At 45.6% G+C, this 12,750-nt stretch overlaps 1 protein-coding gene across 1 annotated transcript in view; it reads right to left on the bottom strand.

The window, feature by feature from the left end:
- Positions 1-12,750, bottom strand: part of SLC25A43 (solute carrier family 25 member 43) — a 36,470-nt gene that overhangs the window by 13,315 nt on the left and 10,405 nt on the right. Inside the window, exon 3 of the mRNA XM_061178494.1 lies at positions 12,540-12,712. Within this exon, the coding sequence (XP_061034477.1) occupies positions 12,540-12,712 (173 nt within the window). The remainder of the gene's footprint in view (positions 1-12,539; positions 12,713-12,750) is intronic.

The raw sequence follows: 12,750 nt of genomic DNA, 5'->3' as shown, positions 1-12,750 counted from the left end.
GAGCCAGCAATTGCACTGATTAGATTAGATCTTAGTATTTACCTAAAGGAGGTAAAAAAAAAACTTATGTCCTCGCAAAAACCTGCACATGGATGTTTAAAGCAGCTTTATTTATCATTGCCAAAGCTTAGAAGCAACAAGATGTCCTTCAGTATGTGAATGGATAAATAAACTGTGGTATCAGACAATTAAATATCATTAAGCATGAAAAAGAAATGAGCTACCAAGCCACAAAAAGACACAGAGGAAAGTTAAATGCATATTATTAAGTGAAAGAAGCCAATCTGAAAGTGCTACATACTGTATGATTCCAACTATATGACATTCTGGAAAAGGTAAAATATGAAGACAGTAAAAAGATCAGTGGTTTGGGGGAGAGGATGAATAGGCAGAGCACAAAGGATTTTTAGGGCAGTGAAAACACCCTGTATACTATAATGATGGATATACATCATTATATATTTGTCCAAACCCATAGAATGTACACCACCAAGAGTGAACCCTAAGGTAAACTACAGACTTTGGGTGATTCTGATGTGTCAGTATAGCTTCATCCTTGGTAACAAATGCACCCCTCTGGTGGGGGCTGTGGGTAATGGGGGAGGCCGCGCACGTGTGGGGAAGGGGTACGTGGGAAATCTCTGCACCTTCCTCTCAATTTTGCTGTGAACCTAAAACTGCTCCAAAAAACCCCCAAAGTCTTAATTAAAAAAAAAAAAAAGCATTCAAAAGGAGAGACCAAAGAAAGAAAACAAAAACAAAAAAAAGAGAGTCTGCTAGTTGGAGCAAACAGGAGCTCAAAACCTTTCACTTGTTATTTGGAAACAACTTTTATCTTCTGTAGCCATATGGGACGCAACCTGAAGACCAAGTGGTCCACTTCCCAAGCCATCTGAGGACATACATGCGTGGAAGGCAGTTGTGGTAGGAGGCTTTTGTCCTTTGGCAAATCCCCAATAGTCAAACAAGCCAAAAAAAAAAAAAAAAGCCAATGGTATTGAAGTAAAAGGACCTTTATGTCCTGTGAGCCACATGGCCCAAGTTTCTCTTGGCAGAGCTAGGTCCCCAAGAGTTATCCTCATACAGCCGAGAAGCACCCTGGCTCTGTGGTGGGGATGTCCACACAAACGGGTGCAGGCAGCTGCCCCCAGCTTGGCAAGCCTACAAGTCACCCCCCCATCCTGGCCGAGGTGCCCGAGGACCTGCTCGGAAAGCCCGCAATGACATGGGGGAAGCGAGTAAATGGACAGCAGGTTAGTATTTTGCTTGGGAAGAGAAGGGAAACAGTTCCCACGTGCTGATTGGGGGCGGGGGCGGGGAAATCAAAAGTGCAGCTGGGCCAGAAAGCAATTGAGATGCATGCAAGCGAGAGCAGCAGAGGGAGGCCGTGGGAGCGCGTGCTGAGCAGCAGCGGCCCAAGAGCCAACTTTTAGTGTCACCTTTTTAAAGTTAATTTTTTATTTTTATTTTTTGGCTGCCCCCCACGGCTTGGGGGATCTTAGTTCCCCGAACAGGGATTGAACCCAGGCCCTCGGCAGTGAAAGCGCGGAGTCCTAACCACTGGACCGCCAGGGAATTCCCTAGTGTCACCTTGATTGGGAGTGAGACTGGGTAGGAAGGGTGCAGGAGAAGGTTTGGCAGATGCCAGTTTTCTGCAGGCTGGGAATACAGACATAGGCAGTACCTGCGCAGGGTGGCCTCTAGGTAAACGCCTGTTAAATTAACCCAACGAATGAATGATCCACTCCCCTACCATACCTGATCACCATTATCTATAGAGACGGAAGATCTTTTGAGGTCTTGCGATGCTAGCTCATTTGTGTGTTTATAGTGATCATAGGAAACACATAAACACACCTGGCCCGGCTTTTATGGTTCTAATCAGGCCTTCAACGCCATGCGTAGATTCTGAAGAGATGCTTCAAGAATAAAAATAGTACCTCGGTTTTACTGAGTATTTATATTGAGTGTTTACCTTGTGCCTGGCTCTGTATCTGCATTAACCCAATTCAGTCTTCTCCATGGGGATATGAGCCAGGCACTAGGCTTCTCCCCGTGCCTTACAGATGAGGAAGGTGAGGCTCAGAGAGGCGATGTGGCTTTTACCCAAGTTCATGGGAAGAGTAAGGGACAGGGATGGCATCCAAAGCCCACACTCTGGACCAATGAGCTAATCTGCCCATGAAAGCTTTAAGATGAACACAGCTGTCAAGAACAAATGAACAACAGCTCTGTGGGGGAAAGGAGGTAAAAACCGGTGCTGCGTTTCTAAAGCTGGCTTGAGGCCAGCGGAGGGATGGGCAAACCCCAGTGTCCATCTCCTCCTGACAGCAGGAGCCGCAGATGACTGCTCACAGCTGCAGGCCTTTCTTGGCTGACAGCAGGCCTTTTCTGGGACCTTTCTTTCCCTTTCCCCTACCTCTCTCTTCACCCCCACTCTGGAGGCAGGGGGAAGGGGAACGCCTGTCTTAGCTGCTGTTATTGTTTAGCTGGAGCTCAAAGAGGTCTGCTTAGCAGAGGGTGGCCATTTTGATACCTAGACTTTATCCCTTGGAAGGAGTAAGCCAGCTCAGGTCAGGAGAAAGGGCAGAGTGATTTCACAATGAGTGGAATTAGGAAGGCTCCTCCCTACTCCCTCCTCGCCTGCCCTCTAGGGGAGAGTCTCGTTTCCATGATCAACAACTGCCATCCCTAAAGTATTTAGGGCACTCTACACCTTTGGAAAAAACAAAGGGGAGACTTGTCCTTTCCTTACACCTTAACGATGATGCTCAAACGAAGCCACCTGGCCTGAGGGATGTCCAGACATCTACCTGGATCCGAAAAGCATACTTTTTTCTCAGAATGCCAAGGCAATGCTACTGACTTAGGCAGAAGAAGTCAGTCCCCAGAGGGGCCAGCCCCCAGAGCAAGATGACGGCAAGGAGTTAAAAATGCAACGAACTAAAAAGGTAAGGTTCCCATCCTCTCCCATGACCCTGAGAGCTTAGAACCCAGCAGTGTTCGTACTTCAGGATCATCGGGCAAGTTGGCTGTGCTGGGGAAATAGAACTCTATTCCTACTGACAATAGACACGATGTCAACCAAGAAATGTTGACCTAGGCGGAACATCTGAAACTCGCTTAGCGCTTCCTAGCAGTTGTGATGAGAACAATCTACTTTCCCCTCCTGGGGCTTTGCACCTGCTCTGCTAGGGGCTCGGTGAGCCGGAGGGGCTTTCTTCCCAGTCCGTCCGAGCGGCATGGCCAGTCCGCGGCGGCCAAAGGTCCATGGCTGCTGAATGTTCTCTGCTTCTCATTCCAACCTGCCGGCTTCAAGTCTTCCATTGTCAGGCTGCCAGTGGCCAAAGAAAGCCAGAGCCGCCGACAGCCTGGTTTTCCAAAGGTTTTTTTTTCTCCAACTTGAGTTAACCATTCCCTGGCCAAAGCCGCTCTCGTGCCTGTTTCTGAGCTTGCGCACTACTGTGTTTTTCAACTGAGGCCGAGTGCTCCCACATCTCAAGGTTAGGTTTCCCTCTCCCTCATCCTCTACTCCCACACCCGGGGCAAGGGAACTGGGAAAAAAAAAATAACCGATTACCTAGCATCTAGGACCAAGCCCCTACAGTCCTGGTGGATAAAGCATGGGCCTGAAGGAGAGACCTAGGTTCAATCCCAGCCCCCCGCCCCACTTGCTAGCTAAGTGACTGTTACCCTCTCTGTGCCTCATTTCCTCACCTAGAAACTAGGAATAATAACAATACTTAACAGGGTCGATGAAGAGGATGGAATGGGATAATAAACTGCCTGGTCTGTATCACGTGACCAATAAATGGTAGTTATTATCACATTATCACAATTTCTTATTCCCAGGGAAAACTTTCCTTTCGTTACCTCCTCCAGACATATTTTGTCCCCATCCTTACCCCTGACAAAAGCCTCCCCACCAAAGGAGGGCACAGATTTAGACCTGTTCATTCATATCACATTTACTGAAGTCAACAAACTGACGAATACAAGTGCTATGATGCTGATTCATCAGACACTTCCAGGCACTGTACAAAGCGGTGGGAGGTTGCCATGAAGAGGGGGGTGTACATCAAGACTGTTTTACTCTGTCCTTTTAGCATATTTACTTATCTTGAAATGGTAACAGCTGTTGGAGCTGCGATACACAACTGGAGAGCTAAGGTAGGGGGTGGGAGATAGTGCACTTTCAGAGCGAGGATTGCAGGCAGTTTGAGACAGGGGACAAGCCGAGGTTTCCCTAGGTCAGCAGGCCGGGGAAAGGGCAGGCTGTTCTTACCTTCAGCAGGGGTAGGGACGAGCACACAGACTTGGGGCTCACCCAGCAGCAGCTAAGGTTCAATTCTGTACTCACAAGGCAGTGAGATCTCAGAAGCCGGCCCTGAACTTCATTCATTTTTAAACAAGTATCGAGTGCCTGCTACATGAGGCTATGTGCTGTGGGGACATACAAATGTGTAAGACATACGTCCCAAAGGCAAAGAGCTCAAAGTCTAGAAGGAATAATGGACACAGAAGATTATGATACAAGGAAGCATGTGACATGGGCCTGAGAGCTATAGCGAGAGGGAGCTTTGGGCGTTCAGAATGGGGAGACTTCTTCCTCTTGAGGAGGGGAGAGAAGGCTTCAGGAGGGGGCTCAGACAGGGTGGAGATGTGCTGCAATGGTGGAGAGATGGCAGAAGGTGGGGCACGCGGAGAAATGCTGTGGAAAATAAACCAGCTGGACCAGAGCGCACATACAGGCTAAGAGCATCATTTAAAAGGGGTTGTTCACCCACAAAGCTTTTGGAACAAAATATGCCCTTGGGGGTGGGGTGGGAGTGACAGTGAAAACAGCATCTGCAGTTATTGGCAGAGCATCCTGTTAGTTAACCTGGATTCTCCTACCCTGGAATCCCCTCCGAGGCCGTAGGGAACACCCCCATTTGTGGTTCTACAGAGGCAAAACACCTGCCTTTATCCATCACGATAGGATAGCTGTTTGAGGGGTAGGAAAAGCCAACTCCTTTATCAAACGAAAGCAACAGATGTGTGCTGTTGTAGGTCAGAAGAGACAGCCACCACGAGGCAGATGTCAGGTGAGATGGAGGTAGATGCTCCAGGCAGAGGGGACAGGAATGTGAAATACACTTATTCTTCAGGGGGATGGGGGAGGGGGGGCTAAGATAATTTTGATTGAATTGGAGGCTGGAACAGAGCAGAGGTCAGAAAAAGGCATGTTCTGTTTAGCCCTGGCAGGATTTAACAATTTTTATTTGCCAACATTGAAAAACTGGGATCTTACATAAAAATCTGGATTTCAGGCTCCCTTGAAAAGTGGGCCCACATTTCTAAATGGCATCTATCCTTTGGAGAAGAGGAATTTGCTGCAGCCTCCCCTGGCCCACTTTGTTCCACGCTGCAATTCATATTTAGATGCTGGTCACATTTTGTGAGCACAGTGCAGTTAGCGCTTCAGAATGCTTCTGAAAGCCAGGATGGCTCAGACTGCATCGGAATCCTTATTCTCTAGGGGGTGAGTGTTATGTTACCTGGGTTTCCCTACTTTCTCTTTTTCCTGTTACTTCCAAGTTCCTGCCGGCATCTGATTTTGCGACTCCTGATATAGGGGGCCTCTGTGCAACGAGCGCGGCAAAGTTGGTAAGGGCAGCCTGCCAGGCCAAGGGGCTCAGCCTTTATTCTCTCAGAGCAATAAAGGACACAACGCAGGCAGATATTAAGAAAATTCGTCTGGCAGAAGCCTGGGCTGGAGGGGACTGAAATGAATATTGGCCCTGGTGATAAGTTACATCTCAGGTTACTCAGTGACTGAGTGTGTGAACTTGGGCAGGCTACGGAACCTCTCAGAGCCTTGATTTTCTCCTCTGTGAAATGGGCTTGATAAGCACAGTGCCTACCCGGCAGGTTTGTTGCCAGGATTAAATGAGATAATGAGCATAAAGCCCTTAGCACAGTGCCTGGTACATTAGTACCCAATGCTTATGATCAGTTTCAGAGTTAATCCTGAGACCAATTAGAGGATTACTGCAGCAGCCTAGGTATGAGCTGATAAGGTCCTAGATTAGGGCAGGGACAGTGACAAAAAGAAAGACCAACGTGGGAGCGTTAGGAATGAAGACCCCACTGGGTTCAAGGTTGACTGGGGGAGGGGGAAGAGAAAGAGTCAAAGACAACTTCCGGGTCTGCAGCCTGGGTGGCTGGGGGAATGACAGCACTGAAATGCAGAACCTTGGGAAGACAGTTTGATACATACTTAGAGGTGACCCTGGAGAGGCGACAGCCAAATGGCAGCGTCCGGCAAACAGTGAGAAGTGTGGGACCAGGGCTCGGGAAATGTGGCTCAGGGCTGAAGATGTGGATCTGAGCAGGAGGAACCACGAGAGGGGCGGGGCGCCCTGGCGGGAATGGATGAAGCTACGTGCGCAGTTCAGCATCTCAGGCAGGTTCAAGCATCTGTCTGAACAGCTGGGGCCCTCTATTCACTCAGGGACCGTGCCTTTTCTGCTCAGTCAGCTGTGCCCCTTGGATACTACCTCTGTCCTTCATCTTATGTGCTTTCAGTTCAAATGCTGACCTGGCCTAATCCTGCTTGCCTTGTGAGCCCTGATGGGGTCGAAGTCCCCTGGGTAGAAAGCAACAGGCTAACACTTGGTTTTATGTTTAATGAAATGGAGATACCTAATACGGGCTGCAGGGAGGGGGGTCAGGCAGAGTTGCGGGAGACTGAGCTTGTGCCTGGTGCCTCCCTCCTGATCCTCTCAGAAGGCCCACCAGATTCCAAAGCTCCACCTTCTCGGCTGCTCCCTGGATTTTCCGGGCAGCTTATCTTCCTCTTTTTTTTCCACATGAACTGTCCAGAGAACCATTTGCTCAGGACTCCCTGGTCCTTATGGAGAGCCCACAGATTCATCAGACAAACTAATCTCCATCAGTATTTTACTGTTCTACTTGTCCCCTCAATACACTAAGTGCTGCCAGCCTCTTTGGTCCCAAGCTCAGGGCCAGGTGTGGGAGAGACAAAAGTGGAAAGGCTGGGTATATACCTAGAAGAGCTTGAGCTGAAATGTGCTGAAGTGTGGCCAAGGGCATTTCAGGCAGGGTGGTCTTGGGGGCCATGAAAGCGCCCCAGGTATGGGGGCACCTCATCCTATCTGTGCGCAGGGCTGACTCACCCCCTTCCCACCAGAAACCATCCCATCAAAACATGCACATGCATAATTTATTTACCTCTCCAGTCTCTAGCATGCCAGCCAGGAGCCGGGGTGAGAAAAAGAAAAAGGAATAAAATGAGTGTAAGCACGGTGAAGGAAGGGCTCAGCTGGTTAAACAAGACTTATGATTACTGTCATTAGTGTTCAAGAGACTTCCAACCCGATGCGGCATTAAACGGACAGATTTTGTGTGTGTCTGGATAAAGCATACATTAGGAGAATGAGACATTCAGACAAAGTGGCCAGTCGGTATGGGGGTTCAGGAAATTCCCTGTCCAGCTTGTTATCTAACAGACACCTGACATTGATTTGCTTCCTGATGGACAGTGTGAGGAGGAAAGCCGATGGAATGCAAATGTTACCATTAAGTGTGTTCAGGTCAGAGCAGCCCGGCTGCCCCGCAAAGCTCTCTCCTTATAAATTCTGCGGGCAAACCCTGCCTGCTCCCACGGGGGGTGGCGGGGAGACTGCTATTAAAGCTCTCTCTTCTTGGAGAAGTTGGATTGAGTGCTCTGCAGGAACAAACAACAGCCACAACAGAATTTAGGGTTAGCCTGTTGTTTCTAGGTTCCTTACTCTCCGAACTGAAGATGTATTTTGAGCAGGGATTAGGGGGTTGTTAACTAGTCGGTGATCACCAGCTGCAAGGCTCCCATACCCTCAGGTAGTGCTCAGATAAGCTCCGTTACTGCAGCGACATCTAATGGCCAGAGAAAGCAACGCATGTTTGCATTTAAAAGCAGCCTGTGGTTCTGTTTTGGGGAGTTAATTTTTTTTAAGTAGGCGGGACAAGGTATTAGTGTTTATTAACTCCTGTAAAATAACACTTTGATCGCAACCGTAAGATTTCGCTTCCCGTATCTTTGGATGACATTTATGTTGTCATTCATAACTGGATGCTGATCATATTTTGTGAAAACCATGCAATTGCCTCTTTGGATTTTTTTGGGTTTTTTTTACAGCCATCATGACTTTGCACTTATTTGAAAGCTTCTTGTTGAAGCTCTGTGTATGCATTATGCATAAGGCTTCCATACAAGGGAAAATATGATCAAATTTACCCCCAAATACCCACTTCTAGTGTACAGCATATTGTTGTGGTAGGTATATATTCTAGAGTAGAATGTAGTGGTGGCTAGATTACCCCATAAGAGGTCATTGTTCTAGCTCTCAGGTGGAAAAAGGAAAGCTAAAAGTTTACAGAGAAGACTGAAACCTCCACCCTCACATTTAGATGTCACTGAATTTCATCTGAAACCCTTTGTGATATTGTGATGTATAATAAGAAATATATACTTGGTCTTCGTCCCCATTTCTGGCATAGAGCTCCTATAATCCTTGACATTACCTAAGTGAAGAGAGCAATAAAGGTGCCTTGATATTCATAACAAACCCCTTTCAACCACGCCTGAGTTTATGTTAATGCAGTGACTTTTGGAAAGCACCTAAGGATGGGGCCTGGTTGCCAGTAATCTAGTGAGTCAACTGGTTTCCTGAGTTCTGTGAGCCACTCTAGCAAATTAATTGAATCTAAGGATGGGGCTGTGGGAACCTCTAATTTATACTTCAGAAGCACAGGTGACAACCTGGACTTGACATCGGCATTTGAAGTGGGGGGGCAGTCTTGTGGGACTGAGCCCTTGGCCTGTGGAATCTGATGCTGTCTCTGAGTAGAGAGTGTCCGAGTTGAGTGGAACTGTAGGACACTCAGCTGCCGTTGGAGACTTCCTTGGTGTAGGGAAAAAACCCACACACCGGAGTTGGTCCTAGACTCTCACCCTTTCTCACTGACTGCTCCAACCCCCAGGCTCAAAGCCCTGGGTTTGAGCAGGCTTGCTATGGGGAGGAAGTGAGCTCACTAAACCTTGAACTCTGCATAAGGAACACTAAATTATAAGAGGTGCCAGAAAGTGCTGGCGAGACGCCTCTGGCTCTACTATTTCAAAAAGCAATCCTCAAAGCATGGAAGCCAGTGATATAAGCAGCCTTAGTTTCATCCATCTTCTGATGGCCAACCAGCGAGAGCCCATTCTCACTCCTGACAGGAAGATAAATTCCTAAGGCCAGGATGTTAAAAAAAAAAATGAATAAAAAGCTTGTAGTATATCATACCTCCTTCCCACTCAACCTCACCCTGGATTTTTTTTTAAGAAGCTATCTTTTTTAGAAAGAGCATAATTATCATATGAAGAAATCAACTTTTATAAGAGTTAACCATATGAAGTTGCCCTTTGGGTATGTCAAAAAGGTAGGATGTTGGCAATGTCATATGGTTCAATGTAAAGAAAGTAGACTGAAGCTATAGGAGAGATATACAGTATTCCTGAATAAAGATAGAATATTTTACATAAATTATTCCAAGTATATAGGTTGAACATAACTCCAGTCATAATCACAAGGTAGTTCTAAAGTTCATCAGGAAGAACAAATGACTGAGAATAATCAAGGAAATGTTGAAAAGAAGAGTGGTGAGGGGGTAGATGCCCTGTCAGACATTACAAGGTATTATAAAGCTATAGGAATTGAAATAGTGTGGCACTGGCACGAGGACAGGCTGACAAATCTACAGATCAGAATACACAGCCCCAAGACAGACCCTAGAACATATACAAATATCTAGGATGTGGTAAAAGTCGCAGCACGGAGTAGTGGGGAAAAGAGAGTATTCCAAAAATGGTGCTTAAACAATTGGTAAACTATTTTTTTTTTAAAAGTCAGATGATTACCTCACATCATACCTCAGGTAAATTCTAAATAAAGTGATAAGTGTAAAAATTACAACAAAAATATTTAAAGAACTATATAAGTGAATAGTCGTATGATTGTGGGACGAGGTAGGCCTTTTACACAGAAGAGCAAAGTTAGAAACCAAAAAATAGTAATATATATATATATATATTTGCATAAAAATTTAAAAATATGTATAATAACAACATAAACAGTATTAGAAGCCAACTGTCAAACTGGGAAAAATGCATGCAGTGTATGACAAAGGGTTAATATCTTTAACATATAAAGACTTCTTACCAATTAGTAAAAAAAGCTGAATAGCCTAGAAAAATAGGCAATGGACACAGAAAATTTACAAAGAAATACAAAGGACAAATTGATATATGAAAAACATACAATTTGCTTATAATCAATGAAATTCAAATTAAAGTAATGTGCCAGCATTTTTCAGCTATTATTAGGTTCACAAGGATTTAGAAAGTGATAGTCATTACTGTTGATGGGAGTTGAGATGAACCACCCCACTCACTGCTGGTGCAGGCGTAAACTTACAGCCTTTCTGGGGTGCAAACTTCATTAAGAGCCTTAGAATTATTTTTATCTTGTGGCCTGTATTTCTAGGAATACAGCTAAAGGGTATCATCACAAATGTGAAAAAATACAAGGGCTTTCACTGTGGTGTTATCATACTGAAGAATTAGAAACAACCTGAATATTAAAAAACAAAAATTGTTATTTATGGCACGATGGAGCCAGAGATTGAAGTTGTATTGCCACAAACCAAGGAATGCTTAGGGCTACCAGCAGCTGGAAGAGACAAGGAAGAATCCTCCCCCAGAGCCTTCAAAAGGGGCATGGCCCTGCCAACACCTTGATATTAAGCTTCTAGCCTCCGGAACTTTGAAAGAATAAATCTGTTTTTTATTTTTTTAAGTTATGGCACATCCATATGGTAGAATATATGTGATAATTAGAAAAGATGCTCTTAATACTTGATGGCCTGAGGCACTATCCATTATAAAATAAGTGAAAAAAGCAGATATTAATTTTTATATACAGTAGGAATGCAATTTTGTGAAAAATAACTTTCCATATGCATATATTATATACTTATATTTATGCACACACACATATGCATACACATATGAACATACACAGAAGTAAAACTATTAATCATTATAATGCATAGGTGTTGGGCTTATAGGTAATTATTATTTTCTTTTTTGTATTTTTCTGTATTTCCCAAATTTTCTATAATCTATGTGCATTCCTTTTTTTTTAATTGTGGTAAAACACACAACATAAAATTGACCATTTTTAAGTGTATGTACATTACTCTTGAAATGAGGAATAATGGCTTTTATAAATAAGCATGCACTAAGCAGGCTTTAAACTTGCATCTACGTTAAAATTACAATAACGTGACAATTTAAAAAATGTGTTTGGACAAAGGACAGGAAAGGAACGCAACCCAGACAGATGAAAAGTTTGATGGATTGGAGCAGCAGAATTGGGTGTAATTGTGATGTGTATTGTTCTGAAGGCAGCTTTTCTTTATAGGTTGAGATAAGTACTTTCAGACTTTTTAGTGCTGAGGTAAGTGAGGCCTGGCCTGGCCTGGCCAAGAAAACCACGTGGGGAAGCCGGGGGCCACTGAAATAGCAGAGGGACAAGTTAGAGACATGGGGAAAAACAAACTCAGCGGGGACTGATCATTTAAAATTGGATTCAACTCCCCCAAATTAATATCCAAGCAGCTCTTCAGGAATACATTGATTGTATAAATCAAGATTTGCCCGGAAGAGGCCAGGGAGGCAGGCAAGCCTGTGGATGTGGAGTCTGAAGGGAGGCTGGTGGAGAGTGAGCAGGGTTCAGGGCAGATGCGAAGCCTTGCTTGATTCTGAGTCCACCGACTCCCACCCCTGCCCTGTGTGGATCTGCCTGTAACCCCCAACCTTACTTGGACTACTCTGATTTTTCTTTGATCAAAATTGGCTGATTCTAGGCTAAGCCAGTTCCTCTGTTTGAGACCTCAGATATCAGGCTTTTGTCTCTGTGGTCTGTAGAGAAACTGTGAGTTTTCCTCGGTAACAATTAGGAAAATGCAGGGCCAATCCCACTAAGACACCGGCCCATTTCAAATGCAGTTACTTCCTCAGCAGGGGAATCAGGGACTACTGGCCCCTTGCTATTGATAGTTCCTGGCTTATTCTGGTTCTTTCCAGTCTGTTTCACTGAAGTAAGGACAGGCTATGAAGGCAAGGGTGCCCTGTCCTCGCTGTGGAGGCCGCCTTGATGTAACGGGCGGTGGCAGCTATGAAGAGAGGAAAGAAAAGTGCTTTATAAAAGACTTAAAAAAGCAGAGGATGGGAATGGGGAGGTGGCTTGGGCTCGAGTCCATTGCCCTGAGGTTAGCAGCAGAAATGCCACGGAGTGAGGGTTTGCAGGGTGTTTGTATGAGCAGTCATGGGCTCCTTGGAAACCTGGCATCGCTCAGGCTCCATGTTCTTTGCTGTTGTTACCCACCCACAAACACTGCAAGCCATCCCTCCCACATACTCACAAACCCCCCCAAACATAACTCTTCACCTGCATCTTTCTCTTCACCGTGTCGAAGGGAAAGGAGAGTGTCTGGGTCACTGCGGCAGCCAGGCAGACATTGGCAAAGTTCTGGAGGAGAGATAACCGATCTCGGGGTCCATTCCAGATTTTCTCCAGGTTCATGTAAACTAGAAGGGAGCCAGCAGAGAAAGGGAGAGCACCTGAAAAACAAGGCCAGGGAGAGGCTGTGATGTCTCAG

The sequence above is a fragment of the Eubalaena glacialis genome, chromosome X (genome assembly GCF_028564815.1).
Source record: "Eubalaena glacialis isolate mEubGla1 chromosome X, mEubGla1.1.hap2.+ XY, whole genome shotgun sequence".
Classification (NCBI taxonomy): domain Eukaryota; kingdom Metazoa; phylum Chordata; class Mammalia; order Artiodactyla; family Balaenidae; genus Eubalaena; species Eubalaena glacialis.
The sequence above is the reverse complement of the archived record's forward strand: the minus strand, read 5'-3'. Positions and strand labels throughout refer to the sequence as shown.